Below are 21,720 nucleotides of genomic sequence, written 5' to 3'. Positions count from 1 at the left end.
GGACAGCTGCTTAGAACGCAATAATATAATACTGACCGAAATTCCATACGCGACTCGCGACGAATCACGTACGTAGAAGACAACAAGGCTTGTAGGCAAGGATGTCAGGAATTTTGGTAATAATCCGCGATGAATTTCGAGTATTCGCCGGTGGCAGTTCTCTCCGGATGTGACGAATGGCTCCACACCGTCTGATCTCGATCGATTTGCACGGAGCCGCGTCGCGACTCCACTTATTCTGAACCTTCCATCTCGAATTCGCGTGGTAAATGCCTTTTTGACCCGTGATGGAGCAGCGGTCTGTGTTTCTAGCTTTAGACCCTGCGGCATAACGAGCGCAAAGGAGATCAGAAAGACGATGAATCGCCATTGTGAAACGTACTTTGTCACCATGCTAACCTACGGAAGTCACAGCGACAGGGAAAAGATTGGACTGAGCAATTTAACCGGTGTCGTTTCAGAGAGGACGGTTTGTTCTTAGGGCGACGGTTTCTCGGGAAAATTGGCTGGGAGCCAATGAATGGAAATGTGGGCCAAATGTCTTCCTCGTGTCCGTGCACGTTGTCTGTTCCATGGATTCTTTGATAATCTGTGGCCCATACCTCGCGGAATATACGACGCAAATGACGCCTGTATATCTTCTACATTAATTGTACACTCTGCCCCCAATCGACCCGTTTTCTCTTTCTCTCTTGATTCTTCGTGCAGAGTCACGTTTACCGAATTTTTGTCGTGTGATTCGTGGAAGTTCCAGTGGGGGTTCTAATGATACCTACTTATGTAGTTTATGGTAATTCTGGATCGATCAGTTTCTAAAGAAATATGTATCTTGGATTTTCTTGGCTTTCCATATTAACTTTATTATTTATCACATACAATTATTAGATAGAAATTTTGTGATTAGAAATATACTAAATGAAATCGAATATAAATATTCTCTTTTGACTCTGGAATATACATCCATTATGGAGGGAATATAAGAAAGGAACAGTTGAATATAATAATTTTCCTTCTTTCCCTCTCGTCCTTCCTTCCTCTTTTTTCTTCAATTTTTTTTTATTCGATCTTTCGTCTTTCTTAGTTTTCCACATCCTCCTTTTTTCCTATTTACCTTTTCCCTCGCCTCGTTCAACGAATAATTTCACTCAAATTGCAATTTTGTCTTAGAAAATAATATCGATGATAATAATTCTAATAACTTTCCAGGCGCAGAAAGGAAAAATCTTCCATAAGGGTAATTTAATAAATGTAAATTTAATAATAGAGTTAATTTAATAAATGTATAAAGGAAAGGTTTTATGAGAACATACTCGTATGTACGTTTAAATTTAATGTTCGTAAATAGGCAATTCTTAAAAATGTCTTTGAGAGAAGAGTATTGCTTCCCGAAGTTTTCGATAAACAACAACCACCTTATCGTTTTAACAAACCGCCTTAACTAAACGCGTCGCAAATGGGACATCCCTCTGTAATACATCTAATGTCCATTGAATTATCGATAATCCCACAACTAACTGACAGCGTGTCAGATGCAAATGACATTGCCGGGTCTTCGACGCAGGTGGTCTTCCATTTGCTCGCATCTGATAACTTCTCGCCTTTATTTCGTTCCTTCTAACATTTGGAAACTTTTTGAATTCCAAGTGTTTCCCTATTTCACTTCTCTTATGGACAAAACTTTCTATTGCGTTTCCTTTGTTAATTTTCTAGAAGATTAAATAGCAACTTTGAAATATTAAAATTATATTTTTAGATTGTAATAAATTTTGTAGAAAGTACGACATCATACAAAAAATCTTTTTGAAATACAAACACAGCTGACGACATGCATAAGATTATACGTCGTTAGCATAAAACAAAACTCGTGGATCATCCCGAGCGAGATGAATTCTCAGCGTGGTTTCTGGTATACAAGGGTTCCGCATAACTGATTTCACGGAAAATCTGCATATATGCGTCAAATGCAAATGACGCCGATAAATCTACAACACTAAGCACGGTTTGGCTGCAATTAAGAGGAACGCGGAATAAAATCATGGGCGCAGCTTTGACAAGTGTAACAAGTTAAAAGGCACAGTGTATCTTTAACTTCAACATGTACCTTGGATTTCACTCTAATAATTTAAATTGTGAGGTGTGCATAAATTGTAACAGTGCGCTCACGCGGAAGTGTGTTTAAATTAATTTTACATAATTTGTCTTCATATTTGCACCCAGTGTTTCCTGATTATTATTCCGACCATTTCTAAAATTATCAAAACTAAAAGTTGGAAAATGGAAAAATGTGATCACATTCTATATCGAGAGAAAATAAAAATCTTCACAACTCTCCCAAACAAACTCTTTAAATCCTCTAAATAACAAAGACCATCTTCTAGAAATAAATAAGGCAAAAACGAATACCACACACTACTACATTATACAGCGGTGCGAAAGATTTTGGAACTTATCTTTATGTTACAACGAATAAAGAAATAAAAGACATTTAGATATGTAGAGGGTCTTTTTATGCCCAAATCTGTTAATTATTAAATATTAAATATATCTCATTATAAAAAGTACTATATTCCTGAACAACTTTTAAGAAAATATCAAATAAACCATAATTATTCATTAACAAAGCGTGAACAAATTTTTTAAAATAACTTGCCGCCATATTGGGGGGTAACTCACAATCAGTTCTATTCGACTTTTCATGCAGGCTAATTCTTTACTATACAGTGAAAGTATAAAATAAATTGTTTTTATCGTTATTATGTATTGGGAGAATATGACGTATATTTAATATGATGAAAAACGGAAAAAATACGAACATCAATATTCGCTCCTTAGTAATTTCTCATCAAAATAAAGACTAAACATAAACACTACAATCTATCGTAGATATGTCATCATTGAAAAGATCTACAGTTCATGATACACAATACATACTGTGTGTATTTTTTTACCTATTGTAATATGAAAAAATGTTCCGAAAATTTTTTACGCCACTGTAATATTCCATGATTAACAAACAATACTGTCATTCAAAGACTTAAGAAAATTCGTGCTGAATTATCTGAGACGACCAGTCTTTTTTAATAGGCATAACAATAGATCGTAATAAGCGGGATTTTCCGTAGAAGTAAAAGACCATGAGTCGCGGCCATTGTGAATGGCTTATTTTTCCCGCATTTGATTTCATACCTAAGAATATATGTTCGAGCCAGGTATTTTCTGTTTCGTTATTGATTTACGTTTACGGGCCAGTGACCATACATCGACTGAGGGAAATCGTTCGACGGTTATCAGAAATGGAATAATTCACACCGAAAATAACTTGCGCTTGTTGACGATGAATAGTTTCATGAAACATACAACGAAAACGCATATATCGACCACTTCATGATTCGATCGGGTAATTCAGCAATAATATTTGCTTTAGCCCGTCATAAAAACCGCGTGTTATCACTCGGCAATTTTTAGAAGCGCGTGGAATCGAGCTGACTGTTTCAGGGAATGTAATTTTGTTGTAAATCATTGTGTTCTTGTGAATTTATCCCCGGCTATTTGCCAATTCTATTACCATTTGATAGAGATGTATTCACGGGCGTAAGTTATGAAATATTATGGTTGAAATTTATCGTGCAATTAAAATTCGCTAAATTATTCCGTGCTTTGCTGAATCATAATTATATATGTATATTTAGTGTGTATGAACAGATATATGTGCGAAATTTAATAGAAATTCATATAGATTTTTGTTACCGGTGGAACTCGCTCTGTCATGTCACAATTCACAAGAACTGTCTTACCTCTGTGTTAGTCTAATAGTAACGAATACGCATAAAATCTAAAAACTATTAGCTACATAATTTTTTACTTCAAACTTCTATTCGAACTGACTTCCTGAAAATGTTATTTTCCCAGTTACATCATTCTCCTAGCAAACCGATGATATATTTGAAGGCGATTCCGCCAGAGTATCGAACACGTTCTCTTTCTTCCTTGCTGTCTTTCTTTCCTCCCCTTGTTACATGTCAATTTTAAAAGGAAACGGGGAAATTCAAACTGACGTATCGCTTCGTTGCATTTTCATAACTCTAAAAATATTACTAACTGTATATAGGTTACCGTTTCGAGAAAGAGAAGTTGTATGGTGCATGCCTATGCACCAACTCCACGGAAATATCAATTCCCTGGCGGTTTCAGGGGCTACACGCCAATTTCTTTGGCACGTAAGCCAACCGTTCTAATTTACTCACTGCAGGCGCAACTAGCCTTGTCAGTCAGTTGTTATTTACCGTGCAAAGGACAGAAATAAAGAAAAAAATGCAGAGAAATCACTCATAGCTCGTGTTTGCTATGGTAATTTCACGTCGACCACGTTATCATAATTCTGTTTCTCCTTAGGTAATACTTTCACGTACGTGCGCTTCATTTCTACGTTTGCTTATGAAAATTTTGATCTTCTCGCGATAAGATATATCACAAAAATGGAGAGGATGTCGACACGAGAGTAGAGGTAAGTAAATTTAGTGGTTTCGGTTTATTAAAGAGATACTGGAAAAATCTTTCAGGAAAATTTATTATAATTTGGAATATTGAAATATTTATTTACGTAGAAAATTTATTTACGCTTACCGCGAGATTATAATATGTATTAGCGTGAAAACTAAATGAACCAAATAAGAAAGTTTTTGATTGTTGGAAAGAAATTATAAAAATTAATTCTTTAACTAAAATTGATTCTTTAATTTAATTGAAAGAAAAGTTGGCGGTGCCAAGAATTGTTCAAGTGCTTAGACAGCAGACTGGGCTTCGTCATGGTACTGTAAAAGTGTTTTGACACTTTAATGTGCGTTCTAATCAACTTGTAAATATCGCTAATAATGTTAGTTCACTCATTTCACAAAAGGACTCATGCAATTTTAGTGACCGCCTTTATTGATTATATTTGATACTTGCGTTTATTTTTAGTGGTGAAAAAAGCCGAAGACAGAAATAGTGTTGATTAATCGCTAGCGGCTTCGTTCTTCAGCTTTCCTGTTTTGTCGCATCCCTCTCAGGGAAACGACGAACGACGCGGAAAGAAAGACAATCATAATAAAGCTTCCCCCGTACTTTCATTCATAACTGGTACCTCGTCTGACCGGAGCCGCCAGATAATTTGTTTGTCGAACAAACAAATTATCGACTGCGAATTCTCTTTTTCTTTTTCCTGACGTTGGAAGGAACGAATGAAAGCAGAGATTGAAGACGTCTGCAAACATGTAAGATTAAGAAGGCAATGTTCTTTTTACGGAGAACAATTTCTGACGATATACTTCGTAAGTTTCTTCCGCTTCCTAACGGAATGGTAATGAAACAACTGGTTTCTCCGATAGACGAAATATATGTGAATATCTTGTATAATTCGGTGATTGAATACAGTAGAATATTGATTACAACATCCGAATACGGTTGTACGGTGAGATTTCTAACTTATATTTTATTGTGAATGAAGCAATTCGGAATTTATGGATGAAATATATTGGTTACTTATTGCCATTTAATCGTTACGTTAACTAAATGAACTAAAAGTTTCGTCTCATTACGATGTTATGTTTCGTAGGTAACTCCGCATAGTTCCGTGTAAGTAATTCGACGTGTGAAAAATACGGTTTCTCTCAGCTACACTGAAACCCGTAATTGGTTCTGCCCAACAAGTCGAAGGAAGAGAGCGCATAGCAAAAAAGCCCATCGAAAGTACGCGGGAAATTAAACAGATCGCGGAGCTTCGTGTCAGACTAATTAATTAAAAAAGCCCGGTGTACTCCGTGGACGCAAAGTAATTTTCATTATTATTCCAACTCCCGGTGATTATCCCTCCTACTGTCGTGTCGTGACGTAAAGTAAAATGGAAAAGAATACCGCAGAATCGAATTCGACGGCCGGACGGATCGATATCGCCAACGATGCAGAGTTAACCGATAAAACGGAATGCTGACTTCTACCATTGTTGTAGAAAACTTTAATCAGGCCAGTTTCCCGTTCCAAAGCTCTGTTTCATCCCAGGTCGAAATCAAACGTCCCGTTCCAGACAATGAAAAGATCGATCAATTGATCGTCACGCGCTTCATCATCGCGGTACTCATCTACCGATCTGCCACCAACTAAACTCAAGAATCAGTTCGATTGTGTGAAAGAAACCGGTGTTTTGCCGTGGGCTACGGATGGCGAACAATTACGAAGAAAAAAGGAGCAGGCAGAAACACTGGTAAACCGAGGCGACAATAGGAACGGTAGCAGTCGGTGAGCCCCGTTAACGGGATCAGGAAATCTGATTTTCCGATTCCCATTCAGGCCACTTTTTCCCACCGTTGAATAGGGTAAGCTACGGCAGAGACAGAGAAGCATATAACCAAGCTATCATAACAAGGATAGCCAAACAGAACGATAGAAAGCGACAGGGAAAATGAGATAAAGCGAGAGAACTTGTTAACTCTCGGAAATTCTTCTTTCTTCCTCGAATGCCGTTCTATATAGGCATAATTCGAGTCCTCGTTCCTCAAAATATCGTAGTGTTGCCTGTGGACGTGAGCACGTTCCGAGGAAAAAGCCTCGGTATTGGTGGCAACAGGAGTATTGATTTTCTGGTACGATACGGCAACAACGAGGTGGAGCCATCGCAGCTCCAATGGTAGCACCGCCATATTTGTTTCCCCCAGGAAGACCAGGGAGAGACTGCGGAAAGTGGATTTTCCAGGGGCTTCTTCCAGTCGCTGATCTATCGCCGATTCACGTAAGTACGACCAGTTGACGACTATACATTCATGCCCACGCTTTTCGGCCTCTCCCGCTTGTAAAGCATCTCTAACGAGGTTTATCGGCACGCGACGCTGCGGCGAATGACATGCTCGCCGATTGCTGCGACTGTCTCTTCAAACAGGATCGTGTAAACAACGTGCAACGGCTGTTTGACAGGTGGTTGTCTCGGCTTGAGTGATCCTTACATATTAGTATTAGAGGATGATACAGTTTGTTTCAAGTTTATTGTTTCGGTTCGCGTGAAATCTCATGAGAAAAACGCGCCGTCAGTGTCGGATTCTTTGCATGACGCAGTCTGTCGCGCGATCATTCTTTCCATTCTCGTTTCGTTCGATGACATTTTAATGTTGTGTGGAAATATTAGTCTGTTTAGATGATGGAAATATTAGTTTTTCTGGATAAAATATGATACAACCAGCGTGTAATGATGTGCAGTTGATTTGGTGTAAAGCCAGATTGATGATCGTTAACCGATCGATCGGCTCGACTATTCTTAGACGCAGCACGTGGTGATAATATGCCATGTATTCGCGTTTATAAAGTTCGTTTCTACTTCCGGTGAAGGCGTGTTTCATGAGTTTGAAACACATAAAATCCTATCTGGTTTATCTATGCCGTGTAATGACCTGTTTTAACGGTCGTTTTTAGAAAGATTTAATTCGGTTTCCTGTGAAATCGAAGTCTTTTTTGTTTTGAAATCTTTCTGATTAATCTTATATTGTGTAACGAGTGTCGACAGAATGTGATCTGTTTATACATCGAAACTTGATTAAATTGATTAGACCGATCGCACGTGATGTGAATTGAAGTAGTATAAGTGCATCGTATTCGTGATTATCTTCTTTCTTGTTTTGCGATGGAAAGCTTGCTGTATAAAATGGTATCTATCTAAATCCATTTCTTGCTTTGTAATTTTATTTTGTTTGATAAATTTTTAAATCATTTCTCTTGTACATTCATGTTTTATTTTATGTATATAGAATTTGTTACATGAAATTTTCTTTTAGTTGTAATCCATAAATTACGTTTTTGTATTTTGAGTAACTTGAAAATGATGTAGAGGAATTATAGACAACAATATCTACGAGTACATTAACCTGATTATTTTTACATCGCAAGCAATGAACACCAAGAATAACATGAAATGTGCTTTCGTGAATTTTACATTGAGTACGTATTTTCTGTGCATTGAGTAATTAAATGTTTGAACCACAATTTATTATTTTATAAAAACAATTTCTAAATCATCGATTCCTAAACCATTCTTATAAAAATTAGCTTTGGAAACGAAGAACGGAGAGAACCTGCAAAGTTTTTATACGAACCAAAGCAATAACACTTTTCAAAAATAGTATTATTATATTAACATAAAAATGTTACATAAAAATAGAAGACATAGTAGTCCTATTAGTTATTTATAATTATTTATACAATATCTTGATGTGATACAAGAATTTTAATTCCAACGACATAATATTTCGATTAATAAGCTTATTCCAATGAAACATAAAACCATATTTAGTTTAATCGAAGTAGAATGATATTTCATATGATATAATCTGATTTATAATTTTATATTTCACATATTACAATCTGATACATAATTTTTGTATTTTATACGTGAAAACTGGATACTTTATGATTTACGATATAATTTTAGAAAATAATAGTTACAATTTTTATAATGTTATTTTACCCCATTCACAGATATTTAAAATCACATGTGTACATAATCATTCGTTATCCGCTACATGTTCCATAACTATTAAAATAACACCCGTTTATGCCTATATACAGTATCTGTCAGTTGACCATATAACGATTTATCATAACCGATAGAGTATAATTTACAATTTTCTGCGTAAATATTTTCCGAGCAATCCTTTTAAGCCGGTATGTCTTCAATAAATAACAACATCGAATGAATCGAACCAAGACTTTCACACAAGAACAATCATTCCTAACATTGAAAAGACAACGATAGAAATTTCTCGGAGGATTTCCCTCGAGCGTTTGGCTTCGAACGAAGCTTGCACGAAGTGTACGCCTTGGCGCCGCTCGCACAAAAACTGCTGCTCGCCTGGAAAAAACAGAGCAGTGCCGAGTGCTTTTCTTCGTGTAGGTTCACGAGGCTGGGAAATGGGAGGAGCGCCATGGAATTGCCCCGAAATATTTATGCCACCAACGGCGGAAAGCGTATGAAAGTGTCGTGTTCGTTTAACGAGCAACGAAAGAGACGCGGAAAGCGAAGCGGAGAATAAAAGCAGAGGGGAGTGGTCTGCTCGTATAACTAGAAACACGATCGGTAGGGCAAAAAAGGTGCAGGGGATTCGTCGTAAAATTAACGAGCAAGTTTTTAAGATCTGAATGATCCTTAGAAGATCCTTTGATATGGAAGAAAATCTGAAGAGATAAAGAATTTGGAAAAATGAAAAATGACAAATAGTGCCAAAATATTGAAAATATTTTAAAGTAGATTTCGAAAAATCAGAAAGTAAAGATGAAAATTAATCATGAAAATGTAGAAGAATTTTAAAATTTAAATTTAAATTATATCAGAACTAATTTCAAATTTGATTGGAGATTTATCGAGAAATAGAAATAATCTTAAGTAATATCGGAGAAATTTTTTCTAGAGACGAGAGGAAAAATTCGAAAAATTCAAAGAAATTTTTAACACAGTGTTCGCAGTATCGGAATTGCAGGTGAAACACATGTGAGGTCGAGACGTAAAGAAGCAAGGCATAAAACAGCAGGCGCCACACCGTCTGCGGCTAACGCTCGATAAACTACATTATGTGTTAACGCGTTGTGCCTTCTACCTCTTCCTCCACCTTCTTCTCTTTTTTTTTTTCCTCCCCGTGATCTCCCCTCCTTTCTCGTTACCTTCGCCTGGAACTGTGTCAGCTACGAACGAAGGTCCTATCGCAAGGAGAAACTATGTCACAATCTCCGTGGCGGCATCGACTTGGCGGGAATTAAAAATCTGGAATGTACGTGTTATGGAAAACGCGAGCTGATAATTAAGTGGTTCCGGAGAGCAAAGCTTTAATTTCGCGATAAAAAAAAAAGGGTCGCGTTCTCAAGCGATCCTTTCGCGTGTGTTCTCATTGTACAACTACCACAAAAACTCTTTTTACCGCTGAATCGTTGAAGAAAGTGCTACGACCTCGTAAGAGGCTTCAGGTAATTGCAGGAATTGTGAGTTTTCGTGCTTGCACTCACTGTTTAATATTCTACGAAAATATATGAAGAAAAATCTGGTATAATAGCTTGACGATATAAGAAATTTTTCAAAGATTAACTCCTTGAATTAAATATGCTTTTATCCGTTTACAAAATTTTTTACAAAATTAAATTATATCGGAATAAAATTGCAAGAGAATACATAAGACAATTGAAGGAAAACGATTTCTATATCGACATAATTAATTACGTGTTAGCGCTGTGAATTTCGTGCTTTTTGTCTTCGCTACTTCTGTTACTTGCTCTTCAAACTGTGTCACCTGTTCTGAAAGCCCTATGGCGAGGAAAACTGTGTCACAGTTACACCGGTGGTTCGTGTCGCACATCGATAGTCTCGAAGGAAAAGCTGACCTGATCCGTGTCGCACACTGTCGAGAAAAACTCACTTGCTAATTATTTGTAGACTCTTTATTTTCGTGATTCAGATTTATTAATATTTTATCCATTTAACATTGGAAGAACTTGAGAAATTGGCAAATGAAACGTTTCTCCGAATTTTTTAATGATTTTGAAGTAAACATTTAAACAGTTAATATTACAATTTCAGATGAAAATTTTATTAGAAATTATTTATTTGGAATTAAAGTTTTATTCTTTCTAGTATGAAAATTGGTGGTTCGCTTCTTGAAGGGAAGATTCTTTTGTAAAACAAAATGTATCCAAATTTTTTAAAAATTTACGTAGGAATCTTATGAAAAGAAAGATGAACGTAATAAAATGCATGATAATAATTCAGATTGATTTTGCATAAAGCACTTGAAACTGGGTATCGCAACAGACTTTTTGATTTCAATCTTTACCAGAAACTTCTCTTTAGAATCTGTATGCAAAGTAGAGTGAATAATAAACAGATTTAAATTTGTGATTTAAAAAGTGATTATGCATATACTATTTCGCGGTAAATATTTCTTAGCGTACCAGTTTAAAAGTCTTATATAGAAATAAATAAGTCGTCAGCATTATGAAAATAAAATTTTGTCTAGATATCCCGAAAATAACCGAAGCTCGCTTGGAATAATTAAAGAAAGTTCACCGCATTTGAATCTTCGACCCAGTTTCGCCTAATGCGCATTCAAGTAAAGTTTACACAGAAATGCGTTGCATTTGCGTGCAATGTTAGTATATCGATTTCTTTATTCAAGAAAATATATTGAAAAACATAGGGAAGAGTGCCAGGCTCCAAACTAGTCACTTTATTTATTAACTCTTTAAGACTGTACCTTAAGACATGCTCGAACAAACTGATAAATATAATAGCACAAATTTCATGTCTTAAATGTCATCGGATACAAAGCAATTATTAATTCAATCGAAAATATGTATTTTTTATATCTGATACCATAAATTTAGAAAATCTTGAGGATAAAGCGATAATTTTACATTCTTTATAATTTTATTACACTATTAAAAGATTAAATTTATATTTAATATATTTGATAAATCACTGATTGACTATAGATATCCTCAAATCTACAGCAAAGAAATGGAAACCGACTGAAAATGATCGACAAAAATTATGATTTGTACTAAATGCTTCGTGCAAATTAGTTTTCAATATGAACAAGAAGGAATCATTCATGTAGAGACGTAAGTTTTGTATAATAGAAAAGATTGAATGTCTTGCCGCTGGATCCGCCGAATCTCGCCATCTCTGGACGATTATCCTGCAACAGAGATCTTCCTGATGGCACGAAGGTGGCATCAATGACGTCAAATGCGGCAGTACACGGTGTCGTTGCAGTTGCAGAGGATGAGCATGCGCGAGGCATCGATCGATGCGCGATGCTGCTCGAGTTTTCGAGCACGCACCTCACACGAGGCGCAAAGCGAACGAAAGCAGAACACGCGCGCGACTAGCCTCGTCCTGCTGTAAAAAGAATACCGGTGACACGAACTCGCGAGAAACTCTGACGTGGATATTTTCGAGATCACGATGTGGAAGCTAGACTGATCTTAAACTTCGTCGAGACCCTTCGAATTTCATCGGTAGAATTCGCAACGGTTTATCTTCCTATCTCAAGGGACCAAATCAGTGGTATAATGAAAAAATCAGACACGGAGAAGCTTCGTGAATAACGTCAGGTCGATTGACTAACAGCTGGAGTATGATAAACATTATTCTGGAGAAGCATTCTTGAATAAATGCTCGAGCTACTCATGGTACGTTAATGGTACGTACAATCTACGAAACTTATAAATCCATGTATTGATAAAACGTCAATGACTTCGACCGTGCACACCTCGTAGCTTCTATTCCCTTTAATCGTCGAACGGTCGGAAGAACAAGGAAGATCATATATTTAAAGAACAATGATGTAGAAAATTCACCAGCGTAGTACATAGACACGATGGACAGGCTGACGTAGGATGTAATAATTCATTGTTCCTTGACATCAGGATCTTCTTGGTGATCGAATCGAGCTCGATAAACTCGACACGATGCCCAAGCAAGTGCCAGTGGAGAATTTGGTGATCCCGCCGCAGGACGGTCGGATATGCGGGACGATTTGCATCTGCCAGATGACGGCGGTGTTATCCTCCGTCGCTCTGGTTTATCTGACCGTGGCGATTTACATGCCGAGCACGCGAGCGTTTCAATCTGGTATCAGCGAGATACCAGTGATGTGCACGACAATACGCGCGATCAACGCGGATAATTGTGAATGGGGCAGCTGTGGAGAGTGGTGCCTGTCGAAAACATCCGGCCCTTGCGTCCAGATTCATGTAAATCTCCGCAGAAACGGCTCGGCGATCATATTAGCGAACTGTACCAATACCACGAACAAGACTTGTTACGGTATCGATCAGGAAAACGCGAAGAAATCGAAATGCATCGCGGACGAGTGTCGCAATCTCACCGGTACGTTCAACTGTACGTCTGGTGTATGCATTAACATCACAGACGCGTTCGAGTGTATATTCCACGACACGGATCCACCGTTGAAATGTTCCGGTAGACGCGGTAAGATAACCTGCATAGACATAGACGGTCTGTTTAATTGTAACCGTGGAACCTGCGAACGTATCAGAACACCCTACAACTGCGACCGTAGGTGCGTCGATATCCCGACCAGGAACAAAAATATGATTTTATTGAGCGGCGACAAGGTTTATCTGAGTCAATGCGAGAGAGCTATAGACGTCGAGACGAATCGGGAAATCTGGCACGAGGATCGTGGTGACGTCATGATGGCGTCCTGTTATGGAATATTCAACTCCACCTTGGGCGTCGAAGCTGTTGATTGTATCAATGGATCCGTTTTAGAGAAAGATCTTCTCTCTGATCTGACGAATTTCACCTATCTGTCATATCTCAACATATTCGCGACGAAACCACTGGATGAAACCAGAATGGTTGCTCCACCAGAGCAAGATCTTATCATCGCTAACGAAAGTCGTCTGCTAATTAATCTCGAGGGTTGCGTCAATACTCTACGCGAGGAATGTAAAGAATTCCTTCACGTATATGGGAAGGATGGTTCTGATCATAACGCACGCGCTAGATTTCCATGTTATTACGCTGAGGGTAACACTGAAGTCGTTGTATCCCGATTTAACCTGGAAAGCACTTACAAGGAGTTTCTAATCGCGTTGGTGTTGCCCAGTGTACTGTTCGTCATCAGTTGTCTGACGTTGATCTTTTGTCAGAGGACCGTGGTGGTCGGAGATGATGCCAAGATGAGATTTAAGGGCACAGTTGGTGCTGGCCTCACGTCGATAGAGAAGAGCGCTTCGGGTAACCTAGGGGATGCTGGCGGAGGAAACTCTGCTATGGCGCTCTGAGATCCGTCACGTAAGAATCGTTAAATAGAAATGAGACAAAGGTTATAAGGCATCTACATGTAGCATTGAAGGGTTCTAAATGGGTTTACAGAACACTAAAAATATACTTTGAAACTTTTCAAGCGTCTACTGGAGAAAATAAAGAGTTTTGCAAAATATAGAAAGGAAACAATTAGATAATTCACCGTGATAATATGTGCAGGCTTTTAGAAGCTATTCCCTTTGAAAACTACTTGATAAATTGATTATCGATTGCACGAAATTTTCTGCACAATATTTACATAGTCGTTGTAGAAGAATTACATTCGAATGCAATTCACTAAAAAGATTGAAATCCTATTTAATTCATTGGAAACGAGTTTTTTGGGATAATTAAGATTAACATGTATTAAGAACCAATTAAGTCGTAATGTTTAGAACAATTTGTTCAACAGTCTGATAAAGCAACAGTCACCAATGTTCAGAAAACTATGTAGAGTTTTGAAGAAAGTTATTTTATAGTAGAATAGGAATTTTATGAGACATACTCTTTTCTGTTTGCAGGCATTCCCCTCCTGGAGGAGAGTCCGGCTCGTCAGTCGATATTCTCCCTGCGCGGGCATTATTAAGGTGTAGGGAGGGGGGGAACGCGTGGTTGAAATTCTCATCTTGCAAAAAAACAAAAACTACAAAACAAAATATACAAATACTTCTGCAGAAAGCGCAAACTATCTTTGAAAAACAAGCAAAAATATACAAAGAGAGAGAGAGAGAGAGAGAAAGAGCAAGCGGTCAAGAACAAGTACCAAAAAAAAGCAAACAAGATTTTTCCTACTTGCACTGCCTGCACACTAAAAACAAAGAAAGGAACACTTTTGAGAGTTCACGTGCTTTTTTCAAATATTCGCGTCACTGCACGCATGCATGAGCGCGGATGAATCGCTTTGAGAAGTTCATACGACCGGATGCGCGATATAGCTCTCGCCTGTCTCTCTTCTGCTGACAAGGAAGAAGAAGAATCCTGAATTTGGACTCGACCAATTCATTTTTCGGATACGACGGGAAAACGTAACTAGAAAAAAAAAAAAAAAATAAATAGAAGGAAAAAGCAGACAATTCGGCGTCTTTTACACGTGACACAACATTCGTCGGTAGTTTTTAAGTGTCCCCCTTCTGATTGATTCGCCGTGACAGTAGATAAGAACCATTTATTACATATAGCTCTACGTATCAAGGCTAAGCAATTCTTATTGTAATCACACTAACACCACAAAACCACATTCAGAACCGAAGGACGTACCTTGCTGGTAAATGATCGATCGATCCCTGCACAGCTGGCAACAAGCCCACAGAGAAACAAACAGAGTAATTTGACAAACTCCTTGCTTAGTGCATCTTTTGAATGTATTCGATGCTTCTCGTATAATCGGTAGAATAATAATAAGTTGAACAATCAAAACTTATCGTCAGTTTACAGTACAAGAAGACGAACGGAACACGTAACAATTCGGTAATTTATTTGATAATTTGGAAACTCCAATAATTTTATTTGGAAGCTACACGGAAACGGAGAAGAAAAATTCTTTCGCAAAACGTTGAAACGCGTTGAACGTGTGAAAATAAGGTTTCTTGACTCGAAATCAAAAGAAAAATTTCAGAAAAGTTCAAATAACGTTGATTGGATATTAATCTCGTATCTTTAGAGACGAAGAAAGTTTTTAATATTTGAACAAACAGGGTCCAAGTGACCCGTACAATAAAGCAATCATTGATTCCGACGAGTCGACAGTGATCATGGGTGCCCAGGAAGAGGACACTAAGTCCAGCACCTTGGGTGGGGTGCTACCGGTGGTGGAAGTAGCGTCCTTGATGGAGAAAGCGAAATTTTACACGTCCCTCTGCCTGGGTACCATAGCCATCCTTGCTGTCTTCGCCTTCCTTTTTCTAATACCTTTCGTTGTGGAACCGGCAATTTCCACGATTTTGGCCGATTTCTCTCCTCACGCTGTGGCCTGTGTCGTCACTGATCATGTTTACGCTGAGGGACTAAAAAATTGCTCTTGGGCGAGCTGTAGAGAAGGTAAATTTTGAGTTTTCCTAACACTGTAAGTTTGATATTCTATTACAGTTAATTTTTCTCGGTTCTATGCTCGGAATGTTGCTTGAATCGCAAAAAGTTAAACGTATACTCCTTTTTTCTATTCTCTGTGAAGAATCACATCCTGTGAATAATCATTTTATTAATTTATAAATAATTTTAAGAAGCTTTCTCTAATAATAATAATTGATGTAAATTCTAAATTTGAGAAATTCATATACATTTAATAGTATTTATGTACTAATAATTTGCATAGATATATTAATAGATTTTTCTCGATTGTAGGTTGTACTAGCGCCGCGCTTCGTTGTCATCAGATTAGGGTGAACTATACGAGATTAACGTTCGAGGAATTCGTGGCAAAACCTTTGGGTTCCATTTCCTGGGATGTCTCGGACACGAAATTCTTCGTAAACACGGAAGGCTGCGGTTACCCACCCAGAGTGAACTGTTCGGATTTTGCTAAGAAATACGGATATTCGAACATGGGAAAGATATTTCCCTGCTATTACAGCAGAACACACCCAGAGACTGTCGTTGCAAGGTATAATCACAGTATCATATTCGTGATAAATACGCTAGCGAAAGCACGAAACGTGTCATGCTTTCAGCGCATCGACATTAATGCGGCAAATACTACTTTATCATTATGATTTTCAATACATTTAAATTCTCGTATCTGTATGAAACTATATTCTACTGAAAGTTTGCTGTGTTAACACGCTCACGCAAATCAACTTTGTTTGTTAGAAATATCACAGTCCGTGTTTTTCTACATCAAAAGAATTGGAAATATTCTTCTCTGGTTATGAAATTATAAATGATTCTATAATTAGGCTATGTTACGAGACCTTGTTTCGTACTATATAATTCTTGTCGACCTACTTTCTTTTAACCGGGTCATTGAAGTAGAAACTTCTATAACTATGGTATTACAAGTTAATAAAAGCAATTTCTGTTAGGTTCTTGTAAGCGCATTAGATAGAAGCGCTTAATAAATAAGCGCCATGATGGTTTTTTATTCTTCGTATAGTGATAAATAATCAAAATTATTAATCTCATACGATCGAGTTTAGTCCATAAAAGATATTTGATGAGAGATTAGTGAACGATGCACATATTGTTTTCTACATACTGAAAAATTAGTACGAACTAATAAGAATGATATAATTTTTAATAAAAATGGAGCGATATGTGAAAGAATAGAAATAAAGAAATTTTTCTGTCTTCTCCGATTAATAGGGTAATAAAAATCAGTAGAGTGATACTATGGATATATTTCTAGGTACTCTTGGGATGAAAATTTGAGGTATCTAGTGCTAGCGTTGGTCGTGCCTATAGTTCTTTTTGGAGTATCCCTCGGTGTATTATGTTATTGGTATTGTCCACCGATGGCCAAGAGCTGCGGAGGGCCAGGTCGTAACCTGATTGACAAGTACTCGAGGAAGGAAGAGTAAGTAACGTGTATGTATGCAGTGCCCAGTGAGGCTAGAAGAACCTATATACCTTATTTACATTCTAGAATTGCTTCAAGGAATTAATGTCTTTTTTCCATAAAATATGCTAAAATAATATTTCATTAAAGAATCGTAAAGCTCAAAAGCTATTACCTACGTTGCTAGATTTTAAACGAAAAATATGTTATCGCAAATTCTAAATAAAAGATTCTATTTTAAATCGACTTCTCGAAAAATGTACTTTATCCACTTGTATCACTCGTCTAGTAAACCTACGATACAGTAAAAATAACAAAAACAGAAAGAAATACAATACCAAATTCAATTCAACGTAGAACCATAAAAAATTAATATATCAGTTACTTTGTTCGAACTAAAAATACAATAACTCCTCGAAGCAATACTGCTGCATTATATTTTGACAAAGAGACCCTGCTGTATTTTCTATCACAAGTTTTCTGTTGCATTCGTACAGTATCCTGGGAGAGGACGAGTTCGAGGAGGACGAGGAAGAATACTGACTACTACCAAGGGCTCACCCCCCAGCGCGGGAGTGACGCCGAAGGAATTACTGAAAATCCCCCAGCGTACTTTACGCTCTAAATGTAAGCGATCGTCCGAAAGCAATAGCAACGTTCAGGAAATTCCAGCAACGGACATAGAATGCAATTCGTTCTCGTAACTCGCGTCAGCTCGTCTGACCCAGTTTCGACTTCTACTACTTACGATCGATCTTAACTTGTCGCAAAACATTGCACTTGCGCTTAATCGATTGCTTTCATTAAAGAAAATTGGTAACCACGCTAACTTTGCTATTTAAACCTCGCCTATGGACCATTCTCAATTCTTACACGGTCTAATCAAATTATTTCCCCTTCTAACTTGCAATAAATCAAAATTAATGTTATACACCCTTATTGCGAGCAAAACGATTCCTTTCTAAAGACTTCCCCGTGATAAAGTGTAGTACAAACCGAAATTAATCTAAGATCGTTCTGTTCGACCATATTGTGGGATCGTACATCGAAAGTGCTATCGTATTTTCCCCCTGTGGGGAAAGTGTCTGCCCCTTACGAATTAATATTTGAGATGTTTGCGATATTTTTACACCGAGTTACCGTGGAACCAAACAGAAACGATCAATGACACAAACGATCGTGCAACTATTGTTCGAGGTATAATCGCGATGTTTTTTCGATATCACACGTAATTACTTTGCGAGATTTTTATATACAAACGCAATAAACTCCAATGGGGAAGAAAGGAAGTTGTTCATCGATTTTTAGAGGTAAAGTAAGTTTGGTTAATCGACGGGAGAACTCAGTCTCGATCATCTACCAGTATTCCGAACGAGATTCAAAGATACGATGTGACATGGTGCGCCTTCCTACAACGTGATAACTTTAAACGTAAGGAACAAAATATTCAAGTGGCACATTTTACCGCAGCATTCGTTCGTAATAAGATAAATGAGATGTGCTTGTGTACGTATTTGTAAGTCATGTTTCCCCAGACTCGGGTAAGATGACGTTTGAAACGATAAATAAGAAGATAATGTAAAAAGGAAAAGAGAGGAATGAAATATTTTTCGAAGCAGCATAGTATCTGTATCGATTTGACATTTGATGTTGCTTTGAATATTTTGAAATCACAATTGAACGAAATTTGGGAAGTTTATTATGTGAAATATCATTTTACCCAGATCTGCCTGTATCTGAGCCGATGATCGAAGAAAATAAGGAAGTGAAGGTTTGTACGTCGCGGAAAAGGAACAGTCGATTCGTCAAACATTTCAACAAAAAAAGAAAAAATCAAAATCCTGCACAGGCTCGTATTACGCGAGCGTACATTTCAGTACGATCATTTCAGTATTTCTACTTGGAATGTTTCAAACCGATAATTATATTCGGCGAAGGAAGTTAACAGTGAGATAAAGAAGAAGGAAAAGAATATTTTCGACTTGAAAATTATATCAAAATAAAAACGAGAACCGTAGTGCTTTCGCGTATGATCGCAAGGTTAGAATGAAGAATCTACACGGCTATTTTTGCAATAAGAGCGAAGGAAAAACTCGTAGTTAAAATTCTAATTTTCGAAGTGAATGAAACGTAAGAAATACAGAAGAGGCAGTAACGCGATCGTCTCCAGGATCTGTCTTCGCACCAAAGGATAAAACTCGTAGTTTAAGTTTAGCCCGTAAGTTAAGTCTGTGAATATAATCGATTACCGTAACGAGATCGATACAATGATTGTTACAAATTTTTTACGCGGACGCAAGTCACGTCGTGGTATAGTTAGGACAAACAAACGTATTTGCATAAAGCGCAGGTGCACGCATGCACGTATTGTGCGCAGTAGTTTATAGCTGTAGATATCGGTTTTTCAGTTCAGTTTTCCAAAAGGGACAAGCGATATGCATTCCATAAGCTACGAAACAACGTGACCTGCCGATCCAATAACTTAGTAAATTCATTAGCAATAATTCTCAATTTATATCTAAAAGAATTTTGAAACGCTTAATCAATTTATTTGCCGTACAGTGAATTTCATAAAATGTGAACTTAATCTTAGAAACCAGATGCCTAGCGCACTTTAATGAAAAGAAATTACATAAAAGCTGTAAGCAAAATTACTATACAAAAGGAGTACAAAATAATTTTTTTAAGGAAAGATGTATAGTCAACATTAAAAAATACTTTAAAATAGACATCACTACAAATCCAACATTTCTAAGATCTTATTCATATTATATGAGAAAACTTGTACAAAATATATCTGCAAATCATTCATCTTAGATATTTACCAAAATTTGATATTATTAGGCTAATGACCACTGTCGATATATTCAGTGGAATTATTTATATATTATTTGTACAGTACTTGCTAATTATATATCAATTATATATTAATTATATATAATTATATATAACGATATCTTACGTTAAATCGTTAGCTTTATATGGGTGGGATAGCAAAGAGTTACGCAGTTGTTTCGAAGCGTACGGAAACTACATCGCGAACCTGTACATCTAGAATGGTTGTGAATCCTTACTTGGCCTTACTCTAGGCATCCAGCAAGTTGGCACGATTCGCCTCGAATGAGATGCGAATTTCAACGGAGCCTGGGTTTCGGCACTCATTCCCCACTCGAAGCTTGCTAATCGATTTCCGTTCTGTGCGTGCCAGCGATTGATCGATGGATCGCAAGCGCGCCTTCTAAAATTAAACGGACGAAATCTTCTCTCTTGCACTTTTTTGTGGTTACGTAAAACTTTTGCTCAAAGACGCTCAACTCACGGGACGATGAGGTCGATTAAAAATAGTATTAATCGGTGCAAAAATGAAAGAAAAATTGAAAAATATGGACATTTTTTTAATGGAATTTGAGACACTAATTAGTAGACTGCGGATATTTGTACATTTTTTAGAAATTGAAATGTGCGACGATATGAAAATTGTGAACAGATATATGTTTAGATTCCGTTTCTTCATCAAAACGATGCTTTTGGTTCTATTTCTTCAGTAATCAGTTTTGTAATTAGATTCTACGTTTCAATTCTGTCTCTTTAGTACAAGTTTAAAACTTCTGTTTAAGTTCTATTTCTCTTATAAAAGTATGGGTTTGCATAAACATCCGCATAGAAAACTAGCGCGATATGAGTTAAAATTTTGTAGTGATCGAACATCGAAAATCCTGTAAGTCGAACTATTGAATGATTGTCGTCTCCCTTAGATGGACACATGAGAAAAGATTATTTAACTTTGATCGAAGTAAATGTTTCCTAACCACGAGAAATTTCGATCATCGAATCATGATTACAAATACATTTATAATGCATTGTGCTTGATCAACATACACGCGAGTGTCGAGTATCGTTTCGAAAAATTCAAGCACAAATTCGTGGACTTCTTCGTCCATGGGAAAAAGTGCTCATTCAACTTCGAGCACTTCCATATCTCTCATATCAGATCGGTTTAGTGCCAATTCGTTAGTCGATTAGAATCTCGCAAATGACCATCGAGTTAAACGTATTTAGAATCATCGGTCGCGGGAGAAGACGTCGATACAATTAGATAGATTATACGAAATTCTTAGGAGATCGAGATATTTATTAAAAAGTGATAATCGAAAACAAGATAGTGTCATTGGTAAACAGCTAGAATAAATATTAACCAGTGGTTGAAATTAATCAATGAAATGAAAAGAGATGAAATGAAAATTCCATAGACGGTTACAGATTAGAAAGCAGCGATTAATTGTAAAGTATCTATTTCTATCGATACTTATGTATAATACGCTCTATCGCATGTTACTTGATTATTCTAACGTACCTGCACTTAATATAGTTAAGCTGTTACATCGATTTT

At 37.1% G+C, this 21,720-nt stretch overlaps 3 protein-coding genes across 4 annotated transcripts in view; 2 read left to right on the top strand and 1 right to left on the bottom strand.

Moving 5' to 3' along the window:
• LOC138182277 (cilia- and flagella-associated protein 298) overlaps positions 1–21,720 on the bottom strand; it is a 113,799-nt gene that overhangs the window by 42,667 nt on the left and 49,412 nt on the right. The window lies entirely within an intron of this gene.
• On the top strand, positions 12,202–14,499 carry Teh3 (tipE homolog 3 phospholipid transfer protein). Its single transcript, XM_069118340.1, has 2 exons — positions 12,202–13,828; positions 14,362–14,499. The coding sequence occupies exon 1, from the start codon at positions 12,475–12,477 to the stop codon at positions 13,816–13,818; it is 1,344 nt and encodes a 447-aa protein (XP_068974441.1). The 5' UTR covers positions 12,202–12,474; the 3' UTR covers positions 13,819–13,828; positions 14,362–14,499.
• On the top strand, positions 15,591–20,693 carry Teh2 (tipE homolog 2 phospholipid transfer protein). Of its 2 annotated transcripts, none has more exons than XM_069118341.1 (4): positions 15,591–15,877; positions 16,181–16,439; positions 17,181–17,348; positions 17,828–20,693. In XM_069118341.1, exons 1-4 carry the CDS (start codon positions 15,592–15,594, stop codon positions 17,871–17,873), a joined length of 759 nt encoding a protein of 252 aa, XP_068974442.1. In that variant the 5' UTR covers position 15,591; the 3' UTR covers positions 17,874–20,693. The 2 variants fall into 2 exon arrangements, with proteins under 2 accessions (XP_068974442.1, XP_068974443.1); XM_069118342.1 differs by having other exon boundaries at positions 17,181–17,359.

Source organism: Bombus flavifrons, chromosome 8, assembly GCF_040668555.2.
Source record: "Bombus flavifrons isolate JBK064 chromosome 8, iyBomFlav1_principal, whole genome shotgun sequence".
NCBI lineage: Eukaryota > Metazoa > Arthropoda > Insecta > Hymenoptera > Apidae > Bombus > Bombus flavifrons.
This window is presented reverse-complemented; position numbering and strand designations above follow the sequence as displayed.

Excerpts from the sequence above, each read along its gene's own strand:
- Teh3 (XM_069118340.1), top strand. The coding sequence starts at position 12,475 with ATGCCCAAGCAAGTGCCAGTGGAGAATTTGGTGATCCCGCCGCAGGAC.
- Teh2 (XM_069118341.1), top strand. The coding sequence starts at position 15,592 with ATGGGTGCCCAGGAAGAGGACACTAAGTCCAGCACCTTGGGTGGGGTG. Across the intron at positions 15,878-16,180 it reads TTGGGCGAGCTGTAGAGAAG|GTTGTACTAGCGCCGCGCTT; the intron begins GTAAATTTTGAG and ends TCTCGATTGTAG. Across the intron at positions 17,349-17,827 it reads AAGTACTCGAGGAAGGAAGA|TATCCTGGGAGAGGACGAGT; the intron begins GTAAGTAACGTG and ends GCATTCGTACAG.